Source organism: Astyanax mexicanus, chromosome 1 (assembly GCF_023375975.1).
Source record: "Astyanax mexicanus isolate ESR-SI-001 chromosome 1, AstMex3_surface, whole genome shotgun sequence".
Taxonomy (NCBI): Eukaryota; Metazoa; Chordata; class Actinopteri; order Characiformes; family Acestrorhamphidae; genus Astyanax; species Astyanax mexicanus.
In genome coordinates, this window is record NC_064408.1 from 56,833,664 (window position 1) to 56,861,592 (window position 27,929).

The 27,929-nt window shown below is 37.8% G+C and overlaps 1 protein-coding gene across 1 annotated transcript; it reads right to left on the reverse strand.

Moving 5' to 3' along the window:
• Positions 1-2,695: 2,695 nt before the first annotated feature.
• coq8aa (coenzyme Q8A, genome duplicate a) lies at positions 2,696-27,711 on the reverse strand. Its single transcript, XM_022666181.2, has 15 exons — positions 27,572-27,711; positions 18,178-18,355; positions 17,488-17,820; positions 16,552-16,618; positions 13,503-13,577; positions 10,686-10,811; positions 8,631-8,716; positions 8,362-8,502; positions 7,736-7,817; positions 7,123-7,216; positions 5,625-5,766; positions 4,724-4,831; positions 4,159-4,224; positions 3,946-4,032; positions 2,696-3,866 (listed from the first exon to the last, which is right to left on the reverse strand). The coding sequence occupies exons 2-15, from the start codon at positions 18,334-18,336 to the stop codon at positions 3,573-3,575; spliced, it is 1,860 nt and encodes a 619-aa protein (XP_022521902.1). The 5' UTR covers positions 18,337-18,355; positions 27,572-27,711; the 3' UTR covers positions 2,696-3,572.
• Between the last annotated feature and the right edge of the window lie 218 nt (positions 27,712-27,929).

Below are 27,929 nucleotides of genomic sequence, written 5' to 3' on the forward strand. Positions count from 1 at the left end.
TATCTGTGAACTGGTTGCCAGTTAAATTCCACAAAGAGTATGATACTGCTTCTGAATAAGTCTATTAATGGTTTGGTACCATGCGGAACATGAGTCGTACAACCCATCACAACACTTTACCCTCAAGATGATTTCCTACTCTCAGTTCCTCACATTAGACAAAAACATATTCAGTACTGTTTAGAAGTCACATACACTCTCAGTCTTCAAAACTTTCTCCTCACACAAACGTTCAATCAATGCATCATTACAGACTACTGTTTGTTGGTGTGGCTGATGGCATTATTGCTGAAATATCTCTATTTTCTTCTATCTCTCAACCACGAACGGACTTGCATTGCCATCAAGCAGACACCAGATGGCAGCTCAGGGCATGGTGGAGAGAGAAGGAAGGTAAAAAGTGGGGTACACCGGCTCTCATATTATTCATAGTTCTTCATTATCTCACCATTTCTGTCCCCGTATTTTTGTTTTGCTAGGTGTTGAAAATAGTTGGTGACTATCTAGATGAGAATGTAGAGCAACAAATGGCATAAACGTAGCTCCAAAAGATTTAGTGACTCATCAGTAGTAGACTTAATTTTGAGATGGTAGTACCCAGTGATTTACCTCAAGGTAAAGTTTAGATTCTCTACCCGACCCGGACTTGGCCTCCGTCAGGCTGGCTCAAGAAATCTGTGATTCAGGCAAGCTTTTCATTTTTCTAGTTTATATAAAGATTACTAAAATGTTGTGTTTAAATCTGTAATGACAGTTCATGAGGCGAATCCGGGCAGAAGTTAGGTTGGGCTGGATTTTTTTGGACCTGACCTAAGCCTTTGCCTCAAGGTACTGTGTGTATGAACAGTTTTTTCTAATACACTACCTGTCCTTTAAAAGTCTCAGTGTCTGAAGTCTGTAGAGCAGGGGGGTGCGAGGACCAGGACTGAAAAACATTGTATGAAAGCCATTTCAGAACATTACCATTATTGTTTTAACCATTCTTTAAGAAAAACAGGCTCTGTGTGTGCTTAACGTTGTTGTCTTGCTGCATGACCCACATTCTTTTGAGATTTAGCTCACAGACAGATGTTTTAAATCCAGACCCAAACCATAATACCACCACCATGTTTTAAATATGAGATACGTTTTTTATGCTGCAATGCAGTTTTTTTTTACCTTTTCCAAAAATAACATTTAATTTAACCCAAAATTATCTATAGGTCTTATCTGCCTATTAAACACTATTCCAAAAGCATTCAGAATTGTCCATGTGAGCTTTAGCTCCTTGTTGGCTGAACACTCATAAGTAAAAATTGTATTAAATGTCCTCCATTTGTACACAGTTTGTCTGACTGAGCACTGATGGAGTGTAAACTCCTCTTTTCCAACCTGAAGAGCATCAATCTATTTTCTGATGTCCTCAGAAATCTCCTTGTCCTTGCCATGATACACTTCCACAAACTTGGGTTGTAGATAGAGCTTAGGGAGGGCTAGTCCATGAATCCATCGGTGCTTTGTTTTGTACGAGGCTGAAGGATTATCCGGTCCACTTAAAAAGTTGAAATACCAACGATGCGCCAGTAGAGAGCGGGGTTGGGTCGAGCAAGACGAGTTTGGCATTTAATAATATACATCGAGAATAAATTGGCCTGTTCTGTGTATTTCCAGGTGCCATATCAAACCTATCAAAACTATCAATCATAGACCTATTAGACTGTAAATAGCCTAAATATTAAGCAATTTTACTGTACCATTTTTTATTATGACCCCCTGAACTTGAGAATAAATAGCCTGTTCTGCGTATTTTGCGTTGCCATAACTTCAGATTATTAAACTGTCTGTTGAAGGTGACACAACCTTATGAAAATAGAACAGAAATGACAGTGAATAGTCTTAAGAACAAGGAATATTACTTTACCAATTGTTTATGATCCTCTGAACTTGGCATTTGAAAAGATTCATTGAAATTAAATAGCCTGTTCTGCATATTTCCAGATTATTAAATAGTCTGTTGGCATTGACATCAAATGATAAAAATAGAACTATTAGTCTGTAGTCAGCCTAAAGAACAAGGACTATTACTGTACCATTTTTTATGACCCTCTCTGAACCTGGCATTCAAAAACGATTGAAGTAGAACAAATTGCACATCACCAAAAAAAAATTTGTCTGGAGCTGCCCCTGCAGCCAAGTAAAGGAAAAATACTACAAAATGAATGTGTTAGTCTGAAAATTTTCAAGATAAAAAAAAAACAAAAAACTTAACTGCAGTCTCAAAGACCATCAAAAAAAAATTATGATTGTCAACTAGAACATCCTCAATTGTAAACTTCGTCCTGCGGGTCACAGTTAGGGCAGCTTTGTACAATTTAAAAAAAAAACTGTCTTAAACTTACATAAAAAGGTGTGTTTAAAAAATGGCCAGTATATTAATGTTTAATAATTTAGTGATGTTTAAAGACGACTTCATTATTATATTCATTATTATACGTGATTATACTTGCTTTCCTGTAAATGATTTCAAATGTCTGAGCCTTTGTTTGTGAGTAGTCAATGGTATTTTGCAGCAAGTAGAGCATTAAGGCATTATTAGACTGAAAGCCCTGTCTCAAGCACATGTAATAGCTGCTGCTCTTTAAATATTGTGTTTGCTATTTGCACAGATCATGGTGAACAAAAACAACTCACAACTCATTTCTACCTTGCAGTAGCATTATTCTGTTTCAAAATGTTTAATATTTCCCAGAATATCACATCTTTTGGTAACACACATCAAAATATTATTACAAATGGTCTTTTCCAAAAATTCTGATATAATGTCAATGCATGATTGTTATGTCCTAGGAGCTTACACCTAGAAATTCTATAGGCACATATTTAATCATACATAGTTAAATCATATGTTGCAACTGTTAATATTCTGCTGTTCCAAAAAAGACCAAGCCATAAAACAGCACAAAATGTGGAGCAGAATTTGTCAGGAACAAATGTTTTAAACTCATGCAAATCCTGCAGTTCAAGTCCAATAACATTGGTTCAGTAGTCCAAAATCTTAATTCACACGTATATGCACAAATCTATGGAAAATTGTGGAGCCATCTTCAAGGATACAAAAATAACATTTTCTTCCTAGAATTCTTTCTAAAAATGACAGCAAAGAACCAAAAAGGGGTTGTTGGTAACATTCTAGCAATGTTTTTCCCTTTCCACAGGCCTAGCTTGGCCTGCATTTTTGTGCGATAATAAAAAGTGAACCACAAAACGTTTGAATCTTTCTGATCTTTAAAGCTTTAACATAGATCCTCAACATTAGAAGCAACCAATAGGTATCTTAGGCACAGAATACTCCCTCGCTTCTGAACAACAACTTGACAAATGCTGTCAAAAAATAAAAGCCACACAATCAAAGGATAATGTACCCTATTAAGCAAAACAAAATGACATGATTTAGGCTTGGGGTGAGGGAAAGAAAGTGCCGTTCGTTTTTACATTCATGAGCCGAGGACACTGGATGAACATCAGCATCAGCTTTAATGTCGGCCCTGCCCAACTCCCAAAATGATGTCTAGCAATTGGCCAGATGATGTCTGTCACTGGCTTGGTGCCTTTTGTCTCTTACTCCAGTAGTTGCTGTAGGCCTGCTGAAACATGTTATTACAGCAAAGCTTAGCGTTGAGACGCGAGCAGATGAGGAAGGAACCGCCCATCTTGCGATGCAGTGAATAGGTCTCCTCGGGTGGTGGCGTCAGACGCTGCTTCAGCATCACAGGAATCAGGTTGTGGATGCGTTCAGTGGTACTCTGAGCTCCAAAGTCAAATGGTTCACGTGAAGCAAAGGCCTCACCCAGGATCATCACCGCATCCACATGTGCATTCTCCATCGCCTACGGCAGAGCATCAGCTCGTCTTTAGTTTGCTTACATTACTTGACAGAATTCAGGTAAAAGTGGTAATGTGTCCTACCTTGGATTCATAACCAGTAAGGAACTTCATATCTATAGAGCGCTTCAGAACTCCCTCTCTGTTTCCATCAGCTGCAGCCTTGATAACCTGTCACAACAAACATCTTGCTTAAGATGGTCATTTTTGTACCAAAAAGTACCTCAGTCTGTTCACAACTGATTAAGCCACAGTAATTAATTTACCTTTTTAAAAAGAAACAAAACATTTACGTACCTCTATATACACATCGGTGAAGCTCTCATCAAAGCCTCGCGTTGCGCCAAAATCCAACAGTGCAACCTGCATATTCAAGTGTGATATAATGAGCCATATTGCACATTACAGCAGTTCTGTAATCACAGGAACACATATTCAGCACTACACACTGACAGGGTGGTGGTGGTGGTGTGTTTGTTGTGCTAATATATGCCCCTAGATTATCACCTGAACAATGCATTCTGGATCTTCGTTTAAAACAAATTCTAAATATTCCAAACATTTTTAGTTATTAGTATAAAATCATCTTTAACAAATGGTCCACCCTTCTTGATGCATCTAAATCTAAATAGGTGTACAATTTTATAGTAAAATAAAATCCTTAATGTTGTAGAGAAACCTTATAACATTCTTTAACAAATTTATATTGCGTTGTTGAAGACACTTGCTTACAGACTTGGATAGTGTTTCAGAATTCTCAAAAAGTAGTAAATATTTACCAACTAGGCAGGGCGATAGAAATGCATTTAATTATCATAATTTAAATTCATTACAAAGAACAGAATAGCAGTGAGCTCCTTACTTTGTGGGTTTGGGGGTCATAGAAGAAGTTGGACCAGTTGGGATCGGTCTGCATGTACCGAAACTCAAAGAGCTCTCTTAAACACAGAGTCAGGATGTTCTCACAGATCTGACAGAACAAAAATATGGAAGCAAATATTTGGAACTTACTACTTTAATGGTAAACATGTATTGGAACACTGCTGTTTCTAACAAATAAAACGACCAATTGGCAAAACACTGCACTAAAGCCTATTCAACTATATTAAAAAATAATTTGTTGCAATCAGAGACTGTAAAAAAAGATGGACACCTTGTCGCCCGTTCCCATTCATTCAACGAAAATGAAGCCAAAATCTTCCGCCATGTTGGCGATCCTGAAACCCGAGTCTCCGCAGTAGAGACCAGAGAAGTGAGGAAGACTGTGGAGAGACAGCCTGCTTTTAAATGATTTAAATAACCCCGCCCCTGAGGGCTGCCTCCACAGAGCTCACACAGTTTATGGTCCCACCCATACAGTCATTGGTCCCACCCCAGCTAGCTGTAACCCAGCCCTTTTACAATAACCACACCTTTTTGAATAGAGCAGAATAACGTTTTTAAAAACGACTTCTGTGGGGATTAAATAATGGAGGTAGAATTACAGTATATTGGGAAAAAAACGTGATTGAAATTTGTCTGTTTTGCCATTGAAACCTATGGGGATGGGTGGGGTTACACAGCTTTCTGAAACCGAACAGCAGGGGGCGCCCGACCTGTGGTGGCTTCACTTTTGAGAGACGATGCTCTGTCCAGCTATACACAGTCTATGATTGCAGTTAATTAATACTTGCCAACTATTAACAGACTGTCACTTGAAACTATTTTGTTGGTATTTAAACATTGGTCTTGCACAACTAACTGTAGGACTGAAAGTGGCGCACCTCATTTTTAAGCTCCTGAGAGAGGCCCTCTGCTTGGTCTAGAGGGAATCCGGCCACCAGCTCAGTTGTGAGGACGTGCTGGCTACTCAGCTCATCGATCACGCCAGGCACGTAGAAGAAAGGGTGTCCATTCAGAAGCTCCCTGTAAAAAAAAAACACACAGCTTACAGTAAGTAAGTAAAAGCCTGTGACTATGATGCAGGGTGCTGACTCACTGAAACTCATATGTCTGGAAAATTGGTTTGTTTTACAAGTCAGGAATATCCATTGGTTACAAGAGAAATAATATTAACACTATATTGATCACAAGTTACATAATATATAAATATGTATCTCATTTTACAATCATTATTAAAAAGAAAAGTTTTATATATATATAGTTTATAATTAATTTGTGTTAATTGAATTTTACTTTGACTTTTAGTTGTTGATATAAAATGCTGCTAGAAGTGCCTGTGTAAGATCTGTAGTTTAGCTTTGTTTTAGAAGTGTCTTTTTTTATTACATTTTTGAAAAAAAAAAAAAAAAAAAGGTGAAATCTATTGTATATCGCTATTTAGTGGAGGGAGGCTATTTAGTGGAGGGAGGGAGGGAGGGAGGGAGAGGGAGAGGGAGAGGGAGAGAGAGAGAGAGAGAGAGAGAGCGAGCGAGAGCGAGAGCCCACGTGTTTTTGTTTTTTTTTATCCATATCACCCAGCCCTACTCTAGGCATAAATCCTACTGAGTATCTGTAGGGCATCCTCATACAGAAAGTTCAGCACAATTTATGTTTACGGCACAGTAAATTTATACTGTTATGCATGCTGTACACTGACTACTTTACATTGTATCAAAGTATACACATATACATACACACTTCCCATGGCCTCAGCTCAACTACCTGCCCTTCATTGGCTTCTCCATCTCACGCCTCGGCCAGTCTACAGTCATGATCCTGGAGTTGGGTAGGGGGGGAACTTTCATACATGTCTTATCTGAAAGACTTAGGATGTAACTATACTCCATTTATTTCTGGATGGTTAAAAGCTCAGTTTTACACCAGGGTGGAGCGGGTCAAGCAGGTGGTGAGGCTGGCTTGTTGTCACTATTTGTTCATTAAGGTTTAACTTTATTTACTTTCTGGCAACTAGAAGTCATTCACATCAAGTCATCGAAACCCAACACCAGCCCCAAAAGCCAAGTGCGTTATTCTTAGTCGTGAGCTGTGAAATCACAGAGGGTCATCATTCCAGAAGTGCACACTCATTCTGAATACTCCAATGATTATTTATGACATGTGCAAATGTTCCTGGGAGGACACAATGCCATGAAGCATAGCTTGGATTAACTTAGCATGGCACAAGGCAGCCAAGGAAGAGTTAGCACACTTTAGCCACAAGAGACCTCATGATAAAAAAAGAAGCAAAAGGTAACAGAGGCACCCAGTTTTTTCAGACAGGTGAAGAAAAGATACAATATTTAGATTAGGCAGAAAACTTGACAGAGCATTAAAACTCACTTGAATTTACGGGCACACTTGGCCTCCCTTATATAGTCACACTCCAGAGCCAGCTCTCGACGCATCACGTCTATCAAGTGCTCTGGGAACAGACCTGGCAAATATGGAGAAGTAGACAAGTATTGTATATAGTTACCTTTATTAAATGTACTTTATAAATGTACATTATAAATTTTGGACACCCTCAGTCAACACAACTGTCAATAGCAAGTAGGTAAAGGTTGACCTGATTTTCAAAAGACAAAGATTTCTTTTTTTTTTTTTCCAATACATTTATTTATATTTTCCCCCATTTTCTCCCAAATTTAGCTAGACCAATTGTCCCACCCCTGCTAGGGATACTCAACCCTGTATCCCCCATCACTAGTGACGCCACAAGGATTAGCACATGCCTCCTCCGACACATGTGAAGGCAGCCACGCCTCTTTTTCAACTGCTGCTGATGCAGCATTACCGAGTAACATCACAGTGCACTTGGAGGTAAGCAGAATTTTTTTAATAAATAGGTCTGTGTCAATTTTATTAATTAACATATTTAACATTATGTATAATACATCTGAGCAGATTTCGAAATTCAAACACTTCAGGGAAAAAAACACAAAATTTACCTCACCTTCAGGTAGAGCATTGCTCATGCTAAGAACAGTCATCAGGTTGTTTACATCACTGTTGATGCTCTGTGCAACTCCAGGGTACTGACAAAGCAAATAGGCAGAAAAACTGTTTTGATTTATGACATCACATTATAGATACAAGTGAAAATGCAGAAAACAGTAATGAATTCTTTTTTTTCCAGTGTTCTATTATTCTGTTTATCATCAAGTGGGTCACATCAATGTGTTTATTGACTAGCTAGTAATCTTTATTGTAGAATCCAGCTTTCAGTGCACTGATCCTGCTAATTTGATCCTAATTTGATAAACTTGATTCAGGTAATTAAGCTTATTATCTCCATGTTCAGGATTTAGCACCCATGCTCTACCCCCACACTAATTGGCTGGACCACTAATGCTACTTAAAACACATGCCCGTAGTATGAGTACAATTATTAGTACATAAAAGTTGTCTAAATATAAAGCTGTGAAAACACTTACATTTCCTATACTTTGCTGTTGAATGTCTACAAGTATACAGTTGTAACTCATTAAATACCAAACACAATTGGAGATTAGAAGTCATGGTCAAAGTTTCAGTTTGAAGTTATACTACTGGTTTTTAAAATAACCCGTCTTTAGTTACCTGGATCTTCATAGCCACCTCTCGGCCATCCTTCATCCTGGCTAGATGCACCTGACCAATAGAGGCTGCAGCAAAAGGCCTCTCCTCAAACATTTCCAGTTTGTCTTTCCAGTTTGGGCCCAGGTCATTGTTAAGAGCTTTCTGTACACACAGAGGTGAACGTGTATGTGTTAGTCATCTTATACAATCAAAGTGAAGAATTTTATGAAAAAGTGAAAATGTTTAAACAGTAAAAGACAAATTCAGATCTTTTTTAAGGATGTTCGTACCGTCATCTGTTTGATCGGCATGAAATCTGCACTCTGACGGACACGCTCAAAGATCTTAGCTAGCTGAGGATTGATGAAGGCATCATCTGAGAATGGAATAAGAGCAGTTTAATAAATGTATTATGCAGCACAGAAACATATCAGAGACATGCACTTCTTATATGTACAGTATCACACAAAGGTGACTATACCCCTCACATTTCTGCAAATATTTAATAAATATATATTTTCATTAGACAACACTATGGAAATGAAACATATATAGCAATACTGTATTCTGAAAATAACTCGACACACAGCAATTCATGTGTAAAAAGCTGGCAACACAAGTGAGTACACCCCACAGTACAATGTCCAAATTGTGCCCAATTATGTCATTGTCCCTCCCCGGTGTCATGTGACTCGTTCATTTTACGAGGTGCACGAGGTCTCAGGTGCAAATGGGGAACAAATTTGGTGTTTTGGGTAAAATTCTCTCATGGTCTGGATATTCAACATGACATTTCATGGCAAAGAACTGTCTAAAGATTTGAGAAACTAAATTCTTGCTCTCCACAAAGATGTCCTTGGCTATATAAAGAAGAGCTACAGCACAGTGGCCAAGGTCATACAGCATTTTTCCAGGGTAGTTTCTACTCAGAACATTCCTCCCAAGGGTTTACTAAATAAGTTGAGTTCACACGTTTAGCATAATATCCAAAGGTTGGCTTTAAAAAAATAGACATGAGAGCACTGCCAGCATTGCTGCAGAGCTTGAAGAAGTGGAAGGTCAGCTATATATTCCATATATTATTTAGGCTTATAGATGTTGACATCTACAGATTACAGGCAGGGACAGTAAACTAACAATGTATATTAAAAACATTTATTCTGCATATTCTACATCTGCACTTCTGCATTATATGTACTAATGTTATTCGTATTATGTGGGGTTACAGATATTAAGGCTTAATGACTTAATTCTCAATAATGGTGTTAATCTACATGAATCATGCTTACAAAATAAGAATATAGAATTGTAATGTAAGACTGTACCCAGATTAGTGAACTAAAAATGCATTATCACTAGCACAGACTAAGTTTTGCTAATGCTAAAGACAGTAATCAAGCTGTCCACATTGCTGTTGATGATTTGACAGTAGGTAGCTAGTAGGTAGCAGGGTGGATTAATTTGCAATGCCTGGGTTCTGGTAAAACAGAGCATTGGGTCCTGCGTTGTTACTGGTCAGAGGCACTAATCAGAGGCAGCGAAGCACGCAGGGGGTGGGGGTTCTGGATGAAATAAACACCAGAGCACTACATACATGATCAGCTGCTGAGAGTTCATGAAGAGCTAACTTAGGAACGGTCAAAGTCAAGGTTAAACACACTTACGTCTCCAGTTTCTTCAACAGCAGTAAAACTGGCTTTGTTTTGCCAGACTGTACGTCTCACCTCAGAGGTCCAGCACTCGAGTTAATTTGAACCGTTTAGATGTTTACCAATTAATCCATGCAATGATGTGGAAGTGCTTTAGTCAAGACCTACACTTTAATCATCCATGACAACCTTTTAAGTCTCGTTTTTCATCAGGTATAGTCACACATTGTACATCAGCTTCTCTTACTCATTTGTTTATCAAAAGCAAACAGTGACGACTGTGGACGACAGCCAATCATCCCAGCACTCCAAAGCAAAAGGTCAGGTCTTTTGGCATGACGGCTGGCTTATTTTAACCTCAGCCTCAATCACTCACGGAGCTTTTATGCTAGAATTTGAGCAAGTGATTTGCAGGATGATGCCAGAAGCGGGCCATTAATGCTTTTAATTTTCTAAAACCTAACCCTGAATTTAGCCAGGAATAGCTAATTATTATTTAACCTGTTTGTGAGCATGGAAATTGCACTGCATGCCTGTGGTTAATGTATGCTTCACAAAAATTATATCAAGAGAACTTATCTATCTGAAATAACCTTCACATACTGACAGCTGTCGCAAATTTAGCAATCGTCAAGAGAAATGGTGAGCAGATGTCAATGAGCAGAAGCTTGTTATAGATAGAGAAGATATATTTACCTTGAATGCTGAGCATTTGGCCAAGTTTAAGGGCTGCTCCACGTACTTTGCACAACGTCCTCACAATGCGCTCCGCGTTGGCCTCAGACAAAAAGGGGCTGGAATCTAGGACAGCCTTTCTGTCTCCTAGATGAGGTGAAGACCATTACAGGACAATTCCATTTCAAGTACAGATGCACAAGCACCCTGCATTCATAAAACTTATCAGTCAGATTTTTGAATTGATTGTAACTAAACTATTAAAAAACAAGCAAAGAAAAAATCCAAATACATTAAATATTAGATGCAATCCTAATTTAGGAACATTTATTTCCTTTTTTACATGGTCATGTATGAGATAAATACATGATAAATATAGGTAAATCCCTGCAGTGCATGTCAGTATTTATACATAGATATGTAAACTAGGGTTGGGCGGTATGACGGTATTTCGGTATACCACGGTATTTAAATATGGTGACAGTATATTAACCACAGGACGTGACGTGCCAAATCTTTAAAAAACGGGACATTTAAGACATTCTGCGTATCCACAATGAAAGAGCAGTGTGAGGGGTAAGCAGTTGGAGCTCACTGATTATGGGGTGGGGATTCTCACTGAGGAGATCATACAGCAAAAACTCCAGCGCTGTAAAAATAAGTAATTCTGCAGCGTGTTGCCGAATTCTGACTCCCGCAGAACACCGGCTCCCCTTCGCGAGCAGAAACGGCACAACACCACCCGCTGTTAAACTGCTGTAGTGGAAACAGTGCTTATAAATAAATTAACAAACACAAAAATTAGGGTATTCAATCTGTAATTTTAGTTCGTTTTAGTTTTTTCTTTTAATTACCGTTTTTATTAGTTTCAGTTAAGGAGAACTTTCACTTTCAGTTTTTGTTATTTCATTCCTTAACAATAATACTTGGTTACTTATGGTGATTATCATACCATAGCTTTATATAAAATAAAAATACTATTAAAAAACAGATGACTACATCACAGACTATTTCCTGGAACCCGACCCGGTCGAGGAAAGTGATGGGAAATCTCGGGTTGGGTCCGGGAAGAGAAATAAAAAAGTCAAAGTATCCTGCTATTTAAAAGAATGGAAAATAAATAACAATAATAATATAGTTCTGCATACTAGAGTTTAGATTGTCTGCCCCAGAGACTGTAAAAAAAAGATGGACGTTGTGTCTCCGTTCCCATTCATTCAATGAAAATGAAGCCAAAATCATCCGCCATGTTGGCGATCCTGATACCCGAGTCTGCGCAGTAGAGACCAGAGGAGGGAGAAAGACTGTGGAGAGACAGCCTACTCATTTAAATAACCCCGCCCCTGAGGGCTGTCTCGCGGTCACAGGCTGCAGAGCGGAGCGGAGCGGAGCGGAGCTGACGGTCTGTTATTGGTCCCGCCCATAACCAGCACTTTTACAATAACCACACCTTTTTTGAATAGAGCTAAATAACTAATAAATACTGCTGAATATTTTTTTTTTTGTACCCCCTCCCCCTGGTAATACCGTACACCACCATATATATAATCTGACGACGATATGGCAGTATGAAAAACTTCAATACCGCCCAACCCTAATATAAACTTTACAGGGTATAAATATTCAGCATCCACATCCAACTTCAATCTAAAACATACCATTTAATCAAAATACATGTTAAATTTATCTATCATATTTTTATATGATCTGCATTTTGTTACCACAAACTCTTACAACAGCAAATACCAGGTAATCCACCACTGATCAAGATAGACTGTGCATTTGTGTGCCTGTCCAATCCTACCTGTTTTGCTAAAGCCTCTCATTTACACACACGTGAAACATCTCTCTCTGTGATCTCATTACAGGCTTTAGCTGACTCCTATGGGTTCAGCCAGAGAGGCCAGCAGTGGTCATTTACCTTAGACAGCATTAACTGCAGTTAAAGTTTGTGTGACAAAATTGGGACACAGCTCATCATAAAGCTGCCATAAGAAGATTTAAACAGGCGAGGCTACCTTGAGCCTCACCTGTTTACACAAAAAGCAAGTTCCCTTGAAGTAAAAAAAAAGAATGAGCCTTTTATTGCAACAGAATCCCTGTTTACATTTTTTTAGTTTTGGGAAAAAAATACCAAAAAAGGCACATAAATCATATACTCATTTAACTAAACCTAAATGCTTAAAAGCTTACACATTTTGACATTTTTGTATCGCTTGATTTATGTACATTGTAGTTTACATTTTACTATATAATTGTAAAATATTGGGAACCCAATCTCCACTATGCAATATCCTTTGTATATCCTGTATCCCTTCATTCTGGCTTGCAAAAACAAGTTTAATAATTCATAATTACTACGTTACAACTGTACTGTTCACCAGTTTTTAACTTTTTTTTTAGTCTTGTCAGACAAGCTGCATTTTAACAGACATTTTTTCTTCGATTACTGGTACACATTTTAGCTCACTGGGCCTTATTATAGCATTATTCCTGTTCTATTCTTTCTGCTCTGGGAGTATTAACTAAACAATGGCTGGGGTCTACATTTATCTGTGGCATGATGACGAGCTGATTTAGGAACGCTGTGGAAAGGTCAGCTCAACAAAATGAGTTTGCTCTGATTCTTGTCCAACAGCTGCAGTGAGCAGGGGCAGTCTGAAGGACTTCGCACCTCAACTGACCTCAAGTGGTTTAGGAGTTCATAATTTACAGCTGATGATTCAGTGATTCAAAATAAACAGTCAAACAAAAATATTTAGTTCTGCAAGAGCTTATTAAAAAAAATGGAAAAGATGAGTCCTTGTCTAAACAAAAAGAGAAGAAAAAAATACTTACCATTGTTGTCCTCTGAGCGAAGGCTTTTCTTTGCTACCTCAGCTAATGCGCCAATGCCTAGACCAACAGCCAGTCCTGAGCAAAGAAGAAAACTACTGAGCACCCATCCTCTCCAAATAAAAAAAAACATTTTCTTTCATTTAACAGTGCATGGTATTTCCAACTATGTTCTGGTTAATGTGTTTTGGGTCTCTTTCTAAAAGCAATTCTGTTGCATAATTTAAATTACTCTTGAGGTAAATTTTAGTCTAATGGACTAAAAGTTCCCGCACAATTATCAGTGCTCTAATTTGGTTCTAATGCTTATTCGAAAACACTCTGTATTCAGTGTTCAGCTACTATTTTGTAAACTATTTTGCTTCAATATGGCAAAGGCAGACATACTCCATTTAGAACAAGTCAAGTTACTCCGGTAACATGTCTCCTCATCAACAGTCTTCTTCTTGTAATACTTTATCAAGTTTAATTAAAAATAAGCAGGAGATGAGTATAAAAAAACATTCCTAAAGTTTATTTAAATCATACTTTAGTCCACTTCTGTTTAATTACTAGTTGTTAGAATGTGTATCATCATGCCACAAATTGCACCTACAAATCTATTACATCAATGCTCAGCTCAGAACGTGACAGAGCTGCTCTATGATGGGTGACACTGCGCTTTCCAAGTAGGGATATGCAACAAGAATGTTTTCATTGTAAAAAAAACAAGACTAAACAGGGCAATAAAAGGTTTTAATTCTGTGCTGTCTCAAAAGCACTGAGTAACACAAAGATAAATAACTGACCCTGAGAGAGATATTGCCAAAACACTTAGGCTTCAGCTGAGTAAATACTTTCATACCCTTACAGCAACAGATTTGTTCTTCTTTTCTTTCCTGTACACGACCCAGCATTGGTGCTAATATCTATCACCCCCACTACAAATTAAAAACTACATACTTCTGTATATAAAGCTACAATCAGCATGAGAGGGCCTTTGATCTTACAGTACTCTGGAGCTTTTCATTTAAAGCTGGTTTTATTTCTTGAGCAGTAGAGCATTTTGCAGTACTGGACTTTACAAAGAGTTATTGCTATTATCAATTCCGCCAAAATCATACAAGTATGGAATATAGCACAAAAGAAACCAACATAGCCATCTGATTGGGCACATTTTCCTGACGTGCAACATAAAAACAATAACAAGTTTCCCCTTTCTCCCAACCTCCACCAACAGTTGCAGGTTACGTAATCAAGAGGTTACATAACTCCCCGGGTTTGTGAAATTCAGGAGGAGCTAAAAGCCAGTTGTGATGCCATGCAGGCAACCTCTGCACTCTGCACTCAAAACACATCAAAGCTGTAGGGTAAACAAAGTGATGATTTAGTCTAAAATAAGCTTTATGTTAAGTTTAATTAAATTACACTTTTTTTTTTTATTCTATCTCTTTAGTTCACCCAGTGGAATTCTGGTTCAGTGCTGGTAAATGACAAACAGCTCTGTGATTTATACATGATTGTTGTGTACATCCACACAAACTTACCTGCTGTGACCCATGTAAATCAACTCCCACACACATGGTGCATACCTCAACCACTTGCTTCAGAGAGAGTTTGGGTCAACTGTGACATTTTTATGACATGCAAATGCAAAATGTGGTTAACAGGCATTTACCTATGAGACATAATGCAACTGTACTGTAAACAGATGAAAAATACTGAAAATACTAAAATCTAGGAAACTGCACATTGATTTAATTGCATGTATGTCCGCAATACAACACTGACTGAACTTGCAACACAAGCTTGCTGGAGTGAAACAGAAATGTAATGTAATGCCTCAGCAGACCAGCATGTTTGAGGACATCAACAAAGGACATCTGAACCAAACAGCAGTTACAACACGCCGTTTAAAAAAGGCAACCGAAAAGTGATCACACCATCATCTACAACACAGTCAGGGCGATGACCTTTTCACCACATACACTCGCCAAAAAGTACAGTTCCTAAGCAGGGATTTACATGTATTAATCAAGATCAGATCACATTTTCCAACAATCACTGCTAGCCACATTTTCAACATAGATCTCCACAGAGGAATAACTGGAGGCAAAAATGCTAAAGCATTTAATGAAAAAGTAGCACCATTTACATTTAGTATTAGAACAAAATACTGTTTCTCCAAATAGTTAACTACAAGAGAAGGAAGCAGCAATCCGTTTGAACTTTTAATACAGTTTAATGTAACAATTTTATTTGTTTTAATAAGTATTCCTAGATACAAGGTTCTGTCTCAACAGCGGCTATATGATTGCTAGTCTATGTACTCTATTCAGAAAGTTGTGAAACAGATAATCTCTCAGTGTACGTTGACTTGCCCACTTCTTGCAGCAGACATCCTTCCATGACATCAAAAGAGTGAAGAGAAGTGTCATTTATAACATATCCAGAATTTCTAGGTCATATATGGACCCACAGGCAACAGGTTCAAGCCTCATCATGTAATTATCTGATATTATAACCCCTTTAAATTCTGCCACTCAGGTCAGAGTTTAGCACAAGCTTGCCTCACATGCTGATTTTATTTGACAGACAAAATGGAGGCATGCGTTTCACTTATACACACTTTTTCACCAGATACCTATCTCTCAAATATTTTCCCTTTTTTGGAGTGGCAACCTTTAAAGGTATAAGTAATATTGGCATCACACTGTGATACACACTGTTCTACAATACTGAACTGATTTTCAAAAACATTGTACAGATTTGTAATCATCAGTCTAAATGTAAAGTTTGTGAGACAGTGGTTTATTATGTTGTGTTTAAACCCTAACCACTAGATAGCAGCACTCCGATGCCAGTGTTGTGAATGCAAAAAAATAAACAACTCTTATATATGATCATATTTTAAACTCCCGGGTGGGATGCCTCAGTGATGCAGGCTAATGGTAGTTTGAGCAAAAAGTTATGAAACACTGTTGTTCAAAGTTACGAAGCAAACATAAGTGAACCAGAAGACATGGCCATGTTGCTGTTGCTGTGGTAACCACAATTTGACAATCTATTTTACCTCCAAAATTTGCCAGCCTGCCCAGCCGTGTTACAGGAACCTTCCGCTCCCTTGCTCTTTCGCTTAGCTGAAAACAGAAGACAGCCTTCAAACCATATTTAACAAACACCATGATTAAAATTTCAGAAGTATAGAAATCTCTGCACACTTATAAATATATATATATATATATATATATATATATATATATATATATATATATATATATATATATTTATAAGTGTGCAGAGATTTCTATACTTCTGAAATTTTAATATATATAAAAATAAATGTTCTCACTGAAGCTTTGTGCAGACAAAATAACCTTCAAGGGTTTAAAATAAATAAATAAATAAATAAATAAACAAACCAAACAAAGTAACTAATACATGCTTAAATATTTCCTTGCAATTCATAAAACTTTTATCTTTTTATTACTTTATGCTACAATTCACCTACTGTATATAATATATCTACACACCACAAAACAGGTTTTATTCGTTAACAAATTATAATTAAATTTAATTCAAAACTTTGAATTAAAACATTTTTTGGTACTACACACAATCTACAGGGGTTGGACAATGAAATTGAAACAGCTGTCATTTTAGTGTGGGAGGTTTCATGGCTAAATTGGAGCAGCCTGGTCACCAATCTTCATTAATTGCACATTGCAGCAGTAAGAGCAGAGTGTGAAGGTTCAATTAGCAGGGTAAGAGCACAGTTTTGCTCAAAATATTGCAATGCACACAACATTATGGGTGACATACCAGAGTTCAAAAGAGGACAAAAAGAGGACATGTTTATGCACATCAACTGGTGTTCACTGTCTATTGTGTTCAACTGCACTGTTCATCTCCTCTAAAACCAGGTGTTTCATTGTCAAACCCCTGTATATCTTCTTAGTTTGTGTAACCCTCATGAACTACACATTAGCTATTTACACAGCTTCTGTACCATTTGTTTATGGGGTTTGCTGCCACTTCGCTTAGCATCTCTGGCTTTGTCAATGTCCTCAGCAGTCAGGCCCCCAACAGAAGTGTGTTCCTGGTGATAGGATCGTGTCCCAGTGAATTGCTTGGTCGGGTCCTTGTAGCCCTCAAAAAGATTAGATTTGCCTGTGGACTGGCTGTACATTCTGGTCGTACCCGTGTTAGCATCCCTGAGAGCACTGTCAGCTGTGTCTTCATGTTCCATACCCTCAAAGCTGTGCTCCTTGCCAGAAAAATCATACTCATTGTCCATATCTGTGCTGAAGTCTGTCACACTCTGCTGCTGGCTTGTAAACTCCTATTATAAAATATAAAGTGTTACTTTAGGTCTTTTGGTTAAAGAACATTTAAAGTGGCCACAGAAACAAATATTTCAAACGCTTCTAGCAATGACATTGTACTTGAAAGTTCCACAACCGTTGTTTTAATCGAAAAGGATTTGAACAGGGTAGCGCTATAAATAGGACTCAGACAGCAACACATTCAAAAGCCAGTGCAAACAAACTTTAATTAGGTTCTCCTGCATTAAATCAGAATTTGAATGAATTTTAGAACAATTTAGAAATTCTAAAATTTTAGAACAAACTTACAAAAAATTGGGGACAATCTAACACGCTCAGTCATAGTCTATTTAACTTCACAAATGTAAACCAACCTGTATCTTCTGCATGGCTACACTCATGCCCTGCTCAGCTGTCATCTGCATATTTTGGGCTACAACCCCTCCGCTTCGCAGCATGCTGGCCTGGGTTTCAATCACAGCCTGACTCAGTTTGGCCAAGCCTCTCATTAGCAACAGCATGTCGCCTGCCATGGTGCACGCTCCCTCACACCTAGGAGAGAAGGTCAGACATAAGCTTAAAGATGCGTCATCCAGGGACACACTTTGAAAGAGAGCTTGGTTGTGTATGGTCTCTTGTCTTGCATCTTGTACTATTGCACTTGCACTATTGTAAGTCGCTTTGGACAAAAGCATCTGCCAAATGTAAATGTAATGTAATCTTGGGTTCATAGGAGGCCAACAACTAATGTAGCAAAAATGTTGATAACCACAGGAACAGGAGAGCAATAACAGCTGTAGTAGATTTCTGGACACTACACTTTTTGTCAACAAATTACAATAAAACAAAAATGTTCCAAACTATTAGAAATATGTATGCAAGTGACAGAGAAAAGAACATGTGCTAGGTTTGCCTATGATTTATTTACAGTGGAGATGATGAGAAAGTATCTGAAGTTACAGTATGTTTTATTTTGTTACAAAATCTCATTTAAACACTTTACACAAATATACGCAAGTTTACGCAACGGCAAGTTTAATTACTGGTAGTTAGATTTAAAAAAAATATCAAATTAACATCTGATTTAAAATGCATTTCATTTGAAAAGCAACAGCATAATTGATCAAAATGTATTTTTTCATTAAAGATATTAGGGGGTTTTAATACATGTTTTGGATTTTACACTGAGGCAGGCAGTACAGTCCATTGTGTATAAGGAAAGGATATGTAAACAATGAAATTAAAAATAAATAAATAAACAAACAATGTCAAAACTATATGTATCACTTGTGCAAAAAGAGAAGTGTTACTACTTGATTAATATAGGCTATACTTAAACAAATCTAAACCAGAATTCACAAAAAAAAGAGAAAATAACATGGGTAGTAGGATAGAATAGCTGGCATTCTGCATAGTCTTAGCTTTAGTAACTTCATGATTAAAATGAAGCTCAAATATTGCTGCATTCTGTATTACACTCTCCTGTACATTCATGAAAGGTCACAGCAGGCTCCAAACTGAAAAACAACCCTATGACAGATACAAGGCAGTACAAACTGAATAAAATCTCCCGATATGCAAATGCATAATAAATCAAATGTGATTAAATGTGCATTTTTCTTAAAATGACTACTTTAAAGACAATATGTACTTTCTAAACCATAGTCTAAACAATGGTCGCACAGCACTGACAAACCACCTGCTTTCCAGTGCTGCCATTTGCATTTACAATCTTTGCATTATTGTCACGGTTATGGAATATTACTGAACAATTATTAAAGGATTTTGTGTCATGATTACATTTTGGAAATAAGTTTAGTCACAGTTTCATAATCTAAAATAAAGTTATAGAACCACTTAACACAAACTTACACACTGATATTTATGTACAGCAGCTAATAAACATAATAAAACTGAAGTTTTTTTTAATACTTAGAGATTCCAAAGATTGTTGATTAATAAACTGCAAACATTTATTTTATTATTGATTCATCCTTAATAAGTCCCTTTACAAACAAGCCAGAGATACAGCAGGCAAAGATTAAACTGAATTGGCCAAGTAGTTGAGAAACATTTTTTGTTTTTATAGGGCCATCTATTCCTTTATTAGCATGAAATCTGGACACCTTCCAAAGAATTGTGTGTTTGACAAAACTGCTAAGTTTCATTTAAATCCAATCTAGCGATTCTGATCTTTATCCATGTAAAATATGAACTAAGCTTGACGCAGTTTGTGTTTTGAAGATTTGCTATATAAGTGGCTAGGCCTGTCGCGATAACTACGTTTTCGGCTTATCGTACGATATTTGTTTTAACGCAATCAATTTTGCCGATGTCGCTAACAGCCATTGGGTTTCCGTGTGTGTTTGTTTACATAAGATTGAAGCGGAACTAGATTTCAGCGAGTCGCGCTGTGCTGCTCTCTCGCCGGCTCTCGATGAATCTGTCAGACAGCAACGTTTATCGGTTAGGAAATGAGTGTAGAGAACACAGAGCTTATGCTTAGTGATGATGCCTCCACACACGCACGCACGCAAACACGCCCAGTGGAGACTGTGTGTTAAGATTTTTGAGTATTCTAGGCTAATAGGACTTTTTTCAAAACAAAACAGCTTTAGAGAAGGTTTAGAGTAGTCCAGTAGTCTGTTTAAAAATCGCATTCACAGCTCCGGTGTGGGAGTATTTTGGCTTTAAGCCATATGAGCGAGGAGATCAACGCGAATGAGCCGGAATGATTACTTTATTTCAAAACAGTGGACACGAAGCTGAGTTCTCATTTAAAGCACAATCATCCAGCCCAATTTTCCGAGCTGAATATTGAATATAAATATCGTTACTCCAGAGAGATCCTGCCTCAAGCCCCACACGGTGAACATGCTGGTGTTTCTTGTGCTGAATTTGTCTAACAGTTACTTTAAAAAATACATTTATAGCATATAAATATTATGATCAGAAAAAAATAATCTGCAAGTGCAGATTTTAAAAATATGTGCAGAGTTAAAAAATATATATATAATTCATGTAAATTTTACTTTGAATCTATTTATCTATTTTCTCAGAACCCACAGAGTTCTGGTTGTACTTTTTTATTTATTTAGGATATTAAAATATTTTTATACTGGAAGCCCAATGTCTGTTCTTAATAATAGTTAATAAAAGTTAATAAAATGTTCTTAATAAAAGTTAGTTTAACTGTAAAATGGTGTAATAGTATTATTATGCTAGTATTTTATTACTGTGGCACACTTTCTTAAAGCTTCTTTGGGGAGGCAGGAAAAAAAGCATTTTCTATAGTGGCGCTTTAAAATGACCAAGTTATCGTTTATCGCAATAATTTCTGGAAAAATATATCGTCCTGAAAATGTTGTTATCCTGACAGGCCTATAAGTGGCAAATGTATAAGTGGCTAAAAACTTCCAATATAATTTTAATTCTAGATAGCACAGTCGCTACTGATATTGACCCAAACACAAAACATTGTTCCTTAGCACCACAATCAAGCCAAATAAGGTAATTTTAGCAGTGAGTATATTACTTTATCTATGTATCAAATTTGGAGTTTTGATGACTTATGGTGACTGCTCTACAGGTTTTATAGCAAAAAACAACATTCTTAAAACGTGGAGTCAGGCACGGTACATATGCAGTGTGAGCGCAATCCATTTCCGAGCAAGAAACAAGATTACGCCAGTGATGCGACAGTCCTGTGAACAAACATGACGGTGTATGCCAAATTCAGAACCGTGTCCGCAAAAAGCACCCGCTCTCGGGAGTGTGCGTCATGTCGCTATGTATGTTAACATGACTGAGATAACCATGACTTTTGGCACGTATTGCTAAGTAAGTTAAAGCAGATTGTCTCCGCTTTTATCAAGAAGACGCGCTCCCATGAGAGGGTGCTTTTCATGGTGGGGGTGCTGAATTCAGCACAACATCAGCAAGTTTAATTTAGGAACCAAAAATAAAACACAGACATTTTGATAGCTTTTATTAAAGTAATATTACTAAACCTTTCCATGGTTACGTTGTAAAGTTATCACATTACTAACTGCACGAAAGATGTTGAAGGTTCCTTACTCTAAAGATTATGGTAAGATGCAGCCTCATAAGTATATTTTGTACCTACTTGGACAGAAACCTTGCTTGAACAGTATTCTGGTGGCATATACATACAGGTATTTTCTTCTAAATGGTCGTAATGGAAAATGTGGATGTTGTTAAATGTATTTTTTTTGTTTTGGAAATCTGCCCTTATTTGCCCAACCCTACTGCAACAACCAGGCCTCTCTCTCTGTTCTGTGCAGTAGATTTTCACATTGGTCACTAAAGAGCTTTAATAAATCATGATGCAAGGGGCAAGGAATATAGGAGAACACTTCAAGATTGCTGAAAGTAAGGGACTTTTCTGAAGCACCAATACAACCTTTGAGCAACAGTCTTGGACAAACTGGCTACTAAAGTAGGAGCTGATGTAAATGCAGTTCTTAACATTTCGTTTTTTTATGTAAAGCCATTCAATCTCACAGCTTTTCACACTAATACACAATAATGAACAATAATATTTTGAAACCAGGGATACATCCCATTTTCATATAAAATAACTGATACTAACTAGATTTTGAGTAGTAACTATGCAGCATAAATAAAAGTGGCAAAGGTGAATTATCAAATATAAATACTCAGAACTGGTACGTTTTGAGTGTAGTTATGGTTGATAGTAGAGCTGGTCGATATGGGCAAAAAAAAAATCTTCTATTTTTATTTTTTTAAATCTGATTTTCGATTTAAATCGATTTTTTCCCCCTATTAAAAATTAAATTAAAGATGATAAAAAATGGTTAAAAACTAGTTTTTATTTATTTAGTTTTCACTGAAATGTCCCCTTTGTGGTTAAAGTGCAACCAGAAACAAGCAAAAAAAAAACTATTGTAAACAGTGAGAACATCTAGTAACTTTTCAAAAGCTTTCTCCAACATAGTTTAGGTACTGACACAATGCACCCTCAAACTTAAAAAATAAATAAATAAATCCACCCTCAAAAAACAAATAGAAAGAAATAAAATGGTGCCCTTTTTGTTAAAATTACAAAATAGAAAACAAGTACAATTTAATATGCTATTAAGCAAAGACTTTTCCCCATAGACCACTGAAGTCATGCGTCATTCTGTAGTGCTCGTACGGCTTCCGTGTCGAAGCGTTTTTTCCCTATGAGAAAAATGAATGGGCTTTTCAAAAACCCGCCTCCGTCACATTCTGTGGTAAACAAATCTGTTCAGGCCCCTGTACGTTTTATTCTGTGTACATTTTACGCCAGAACATCACTGGATCCTCTGAATCACGAGACCATTTAAGAGTAGTAATGAGAAAAATGCTAACTTTAAGCTAATGCTACAGCGGAGTGAACTGACCTCCCGGCGCCGCTGCCGAGATTAGCAGGACTGTTTTCGAGGCAACACCAGAGAACTCAAGCCGTAAGTTAGGAGCATTTTACACACAGCTGAGCCTAATAATGAACTAACTGCCTTTACTGAGGAGAGCTGAGAGTCTCACAGCATAAAATCACTAAAACAGGTCAGTGATACTCCAGAACCAGCTGTAACACGTTTTAACATTTACCCTCTTTATTATGCAGTGAAATAAATAGGTGTTTCTGGTTCGTTGTCGCCTCAGTGAGGGCAGGTAGTTAGTTGTTTAGTTGATTAGTTCGTTGTTAGCTGATTATTTGGGTCAGGTGTTGTAATTATTATAAACTAATGACCGTAATTAAATACTAAATCTGCAGGGAAGCGCTGATCCTGAACTGAGAGCAGTTTTCTCTTATTATCTGCCTTTTAAAGCTCTAACACAGACTACACTGCTCAACATCACACTGCTCAACATTACTGAAAGAGTTTCCACCTGTTTAAATGCTTTAATGATCCTCTGTGAAGAAGCATAATAATACAAAATGCTTTCTGATGGGAGTTCACTGGTGTTGTGCAGAATCCAGTCCTGGGTAATTTTCAGCCGCTGTGCTGTGACGCCAGTTAAGCATTAGCTTGAAGTTAGCATTTTTCTGATTAATCCCCTTAAACGATCTCGAAATTCAGAGGATCCAGTGATATTTAGGAGGTAAATGTACACAGAATAAACCGTAGAGGGTTCTGAACATATTTATTTACCACAGAATGTGACAGAGACCAGTTTTTGAAAAGCCCATTCAAATCCCGTATTGACTTATTGACGGATTAGACACGGAACCCCAAAGGAGCCCCAAATATGGGCATAAACAACATGGCGCCGACTACAAAATGATGACACGACTTCAGTAGTCTATTGGGCTTGAATTGCAAAACAAATCTTTTAAATAAGTGCCAGTGTTATATAAAATGTTCCATAAATGCTTGTTTTACGTTGAATGGTGTGCTGGAGAGAGAGAGAGGGGCGGGGGGCGCGCCCGGGAGGGAGGGAGAGAAAGAGGGAAGGGGGCGTGCGCGGGAGAGAGGGGCGGGGCTAAGCCTGTAGTACAGGAGCTCACAGGGGCGCATCGGTGGTGAAAATTAAAACTGAGAGAAAATCGATTTTCATAAAAACACATCGTCCTTAACTGTAAATTCGAATTAATCGATAAAATCGATTAATCGTCCAGCTCTAGTGGACAGTATTATCATGCAATGCAATGCAAAAGGTAAAGAGAGGAGGTATCACATGTGAAACAATATTAGAAAATAATAACGATACAGCAGCAATGTCTGGACACCTTGCAATGATAAAAGAAGCATAGCAATACTTCACTGTTAGTGCATGCTTCGCTAGTTCAAACAGTGTATAACTAATAGTATTACTATGCAGTCCAAAACTGGATGCAGCCCAGTTTCCTGGAAGTGACAGGGCACATGCTACAGTAAAATTTTCACCGGGGGCATGATCTAACAGGTCCATAATTTGAGTCAGAATTTGTTCAAGGTATGTTCTGATACAACATGAAAAGCTTGTCTACATTTTATAATAAGTCTGTAAAAATTGTGGCAGTGACCGAAACTGCTCTGTACTTACATTTTAGGGCACTTCTCAGTATGTCAATTATTTTTCTTGAATCGTAAAATGGAACTTGAATGCGCCTTTAAGGGCACATTTTTTCCTGTTATTTTCTTTTAGCGTTTTTCCCCCTCACATTTCAGATTTTTAGGTTTTTAATTGTGTTGTTAGTCGATTAAATTAAATTATTTAAATAAATTACAAGCTCAGTGACTAATTCATTCAAATTCATCACACTGAATAGCACTTAAATGTGCATTTCATACACATTCCTTCCTCTGAGATGATGGCCCCACTGTCCTTCCACTTTTTAATAATACATTGGACACGTCTTAACCCTTGGCGGTTAAGCACACACATCAAACCGCATGTCCTACAACCAATTTCAGATAAAACCCAAACCAATCTGGCATGAAATCACCCAACTGAAAACATTACATTATTTTCCTACGTAGTTCATTAATGTTTTTTTCTAAAGACTACATTGTAAGGGTCAGAGATTACTCCATGATCAACACTAATTTTATTGAGAACTTAGTTTGTATGTGTGTGTGAATTTACTTTTATACACAGTTTAGCCATTCATGTCTGTGTAAGCAACCGGTGCAGGCACATTTTTAATATACTACTAAACTAAATAGTCTCTCCTATATACTAATGAGTAAAGAGCCATTTTGCCCCAGCCGTATTCTTTACTTTAGAGACCATGTGACATCCTACGCAAACAAAACTGAAGTTTTCATTCTTAAATGGTGGGTAGATGCATGCATTCAAAACAATTACAAATTCACTGTAGCAACTACTAATTAAAGATACCCAAATGTGAAACTAGCCATTTCAGCCATGTCCGTGTTGTGCTGTGTAGAAAAAGCAATGTGGAATGACACTCTGAAAAACTGGGTCACAAAAGACAATAGCATCCCAGCAGGCAATCATCCAACGATCATGCTTGTGTTGGGGAATCAAACAGTTAACAAACAGTTATGAGTACAACCAATCACAGAGTGTGTGTAGTGAAACACCCCTCTACTTCCTGTTGTCACAGAGCAAGATTAGTGCTTTTGTAGACATAGGGCAAGATATGGTGGTTTATCAGGTTACTAATCGCTGTAGATACTGCACTCGCAAGATACAAGGAACAGCATTAAAACTTCTCATTGAAGTTCAGCCATAAATCAACTTGTTCTGACTTGACTACATCTGCAGTATAATGCATAAAAAACCCTCCCATTACACACGTAAAACACATGAGCCTGTAGTTCACCTAAAGCTAAACACTGTGTCAGAAGCAATGTGGGGCATGTAAACAGTTCTGCTGACTTGGCATTTAATCCACTCACAAGCCCTTATTTAACACTGGAGTCATTAACAACAAACCCTTGGCACCACCTACATATTATTTAAAAACACAGTGGGGTAAATCTCAGGTTCTCAGCTACCTATTTAATTTTTCCTGCACAACAATTCTCTTAACTGAACGAAAGACCTCATTAGTTCTGGTCCAAAGTCACAAAGGATAACTTACACAACATGCACCTTAAAAAAAAAACAAGCATTTATAGGTATATATTTGAGTAAAAAAACAAATTGTTGTTTTATTCTATAAACTACAGACAACATTTATATTGTCATTTAGAGCATCTATTTGCAGAAAACGAGAAACGGCTGAACAAAAAAGATGAACTTTCTGACCTCAAATAATTAAAAGAAAACAATTTCATATTCATAAACATTTAAGAGCTCAGAGATCAATATTTGGTTTTCATGCATCTTGGCATGTTCTCCTCCACCAATCTTACACACTGCTTTTGGATAACTTTGTCACCCCTGGTGCAAAAACTTCAAGCAGTTCAGCTTGGTTTGATTGCTTGTGATCATCCATCTTCCTCTCGATTACATTTCAGAAGTTTTTAACTTGGCAAAATCAAGGAAACCCATCAAGTGGTCTTTTATTTTTTTTTACAGAGCTGTGTCTATACACACTCTATAAACAGCAGCCAGTCAGTCAGTCATGCCATAATCTCTCCTTGAACTGGCCTTGCGAGTCCAGGGCCCTTTAACAGCCCGTCTGATACGGCACAGCACCAGGGCCTGTAGTAATCTGCTTATGGGTCAAGTTCTGGTGGCGGTTTAACTTCTAAAGCTGTAAAGGTACTTCTTCACCGCGCGTGCACGTGTTAGCTTCAGTAAACCTAGCACTGACTCCGAATATAGTGACCCACAAAGCAGGAGCCACAACTCGACTCAGGACACGTGGCCACCAGTTACTCCTCTGATTTATTTTATTTATTTATTTTTACCACGGTTGTAACGCTCAAGCAAACGACGATTGTAGGTCCAGAATGGTCCACCCAGAAAAAAAAATTACAGAAGGTGATCATCCAGAAAGTAAAAATTCATCCCAGGAGCCGCCAGGCAGTTGGTACAAAACCCTGGGATGGATTTTTACTCTATGGACCTGGTTTAGCCACCTCCTGTAATTTTTTTCCCCGGGTGAACCTTCCCCGGGAAAAAACACATGAAAACTGTAAGCAAAAGAAAAAAGATAGTTTGGCGCATGCGCAGATCTGCAAAGTAGCATATATCGATGGGTGGCACAACTCGATAGTACACCGGGCTTAGCTAAGCTAGGTTAAGGTGCTGAAGGACGCAGCAGCTCACAGAGCATGATTAAAAACACGCTCACTTACTCCAGACAACAAGACTACGAAGAAACGATGGTAACAGAGCAGCTACAGCCCGGATACTGACCTCCTCCAGTGTTTATGGATACGAGGCTAGTCTCTCCCGCTTTCTCCCCTCAGTGGAACCGCTCTTCTGGAGCCACGAGCTTCAGCAGCGATGTTTACCAACTCTGTAGATGGTCTAGATATTATGGTCCCGCCCCCGCCACAGTACTATTGGTCGTTCATCCGGGGTGACGCGCCTAACCAATGTGATTCCTAATCTCTGATTGGTCCACTGTTAAGTGCAGGAAACGATTCACCCTGCCTCCAGTAGAGGGTGGAGGTGATCCTGTTTGTGAGTTTAAAATGAGTAAAGACTCCAGTTAAACTATTAACGTTAGACTAAAACGAAATATATCTACTCAACTCATGGATCAGCTTTA

Excerpts from the sequence above, each read along its gene's own strand:
- coq8aa (XM_022666181.2), bottom strand. The coding sequence starts at position 18,336 with ATGGCAGGCGACATGCTGTTGCTAATGAGAGGCTTGGCCAAACTGAGT. Across the intron at positions 13,578-16,551 it reads CAGGCTGGCAAATTTTGGAG|GACTGGCTGTTGGTCTAGGC; the intron begins GTAAAATAGATT and ends TTCTTTGCTCAG. Across the intron at positions 8,503-8,630 it reads TGCCGATCAAACAGATGACG|AAAGCTCTTAACAATGACCT; the intron begins GTACGAACATCC and ends CTGTGTGTACAG.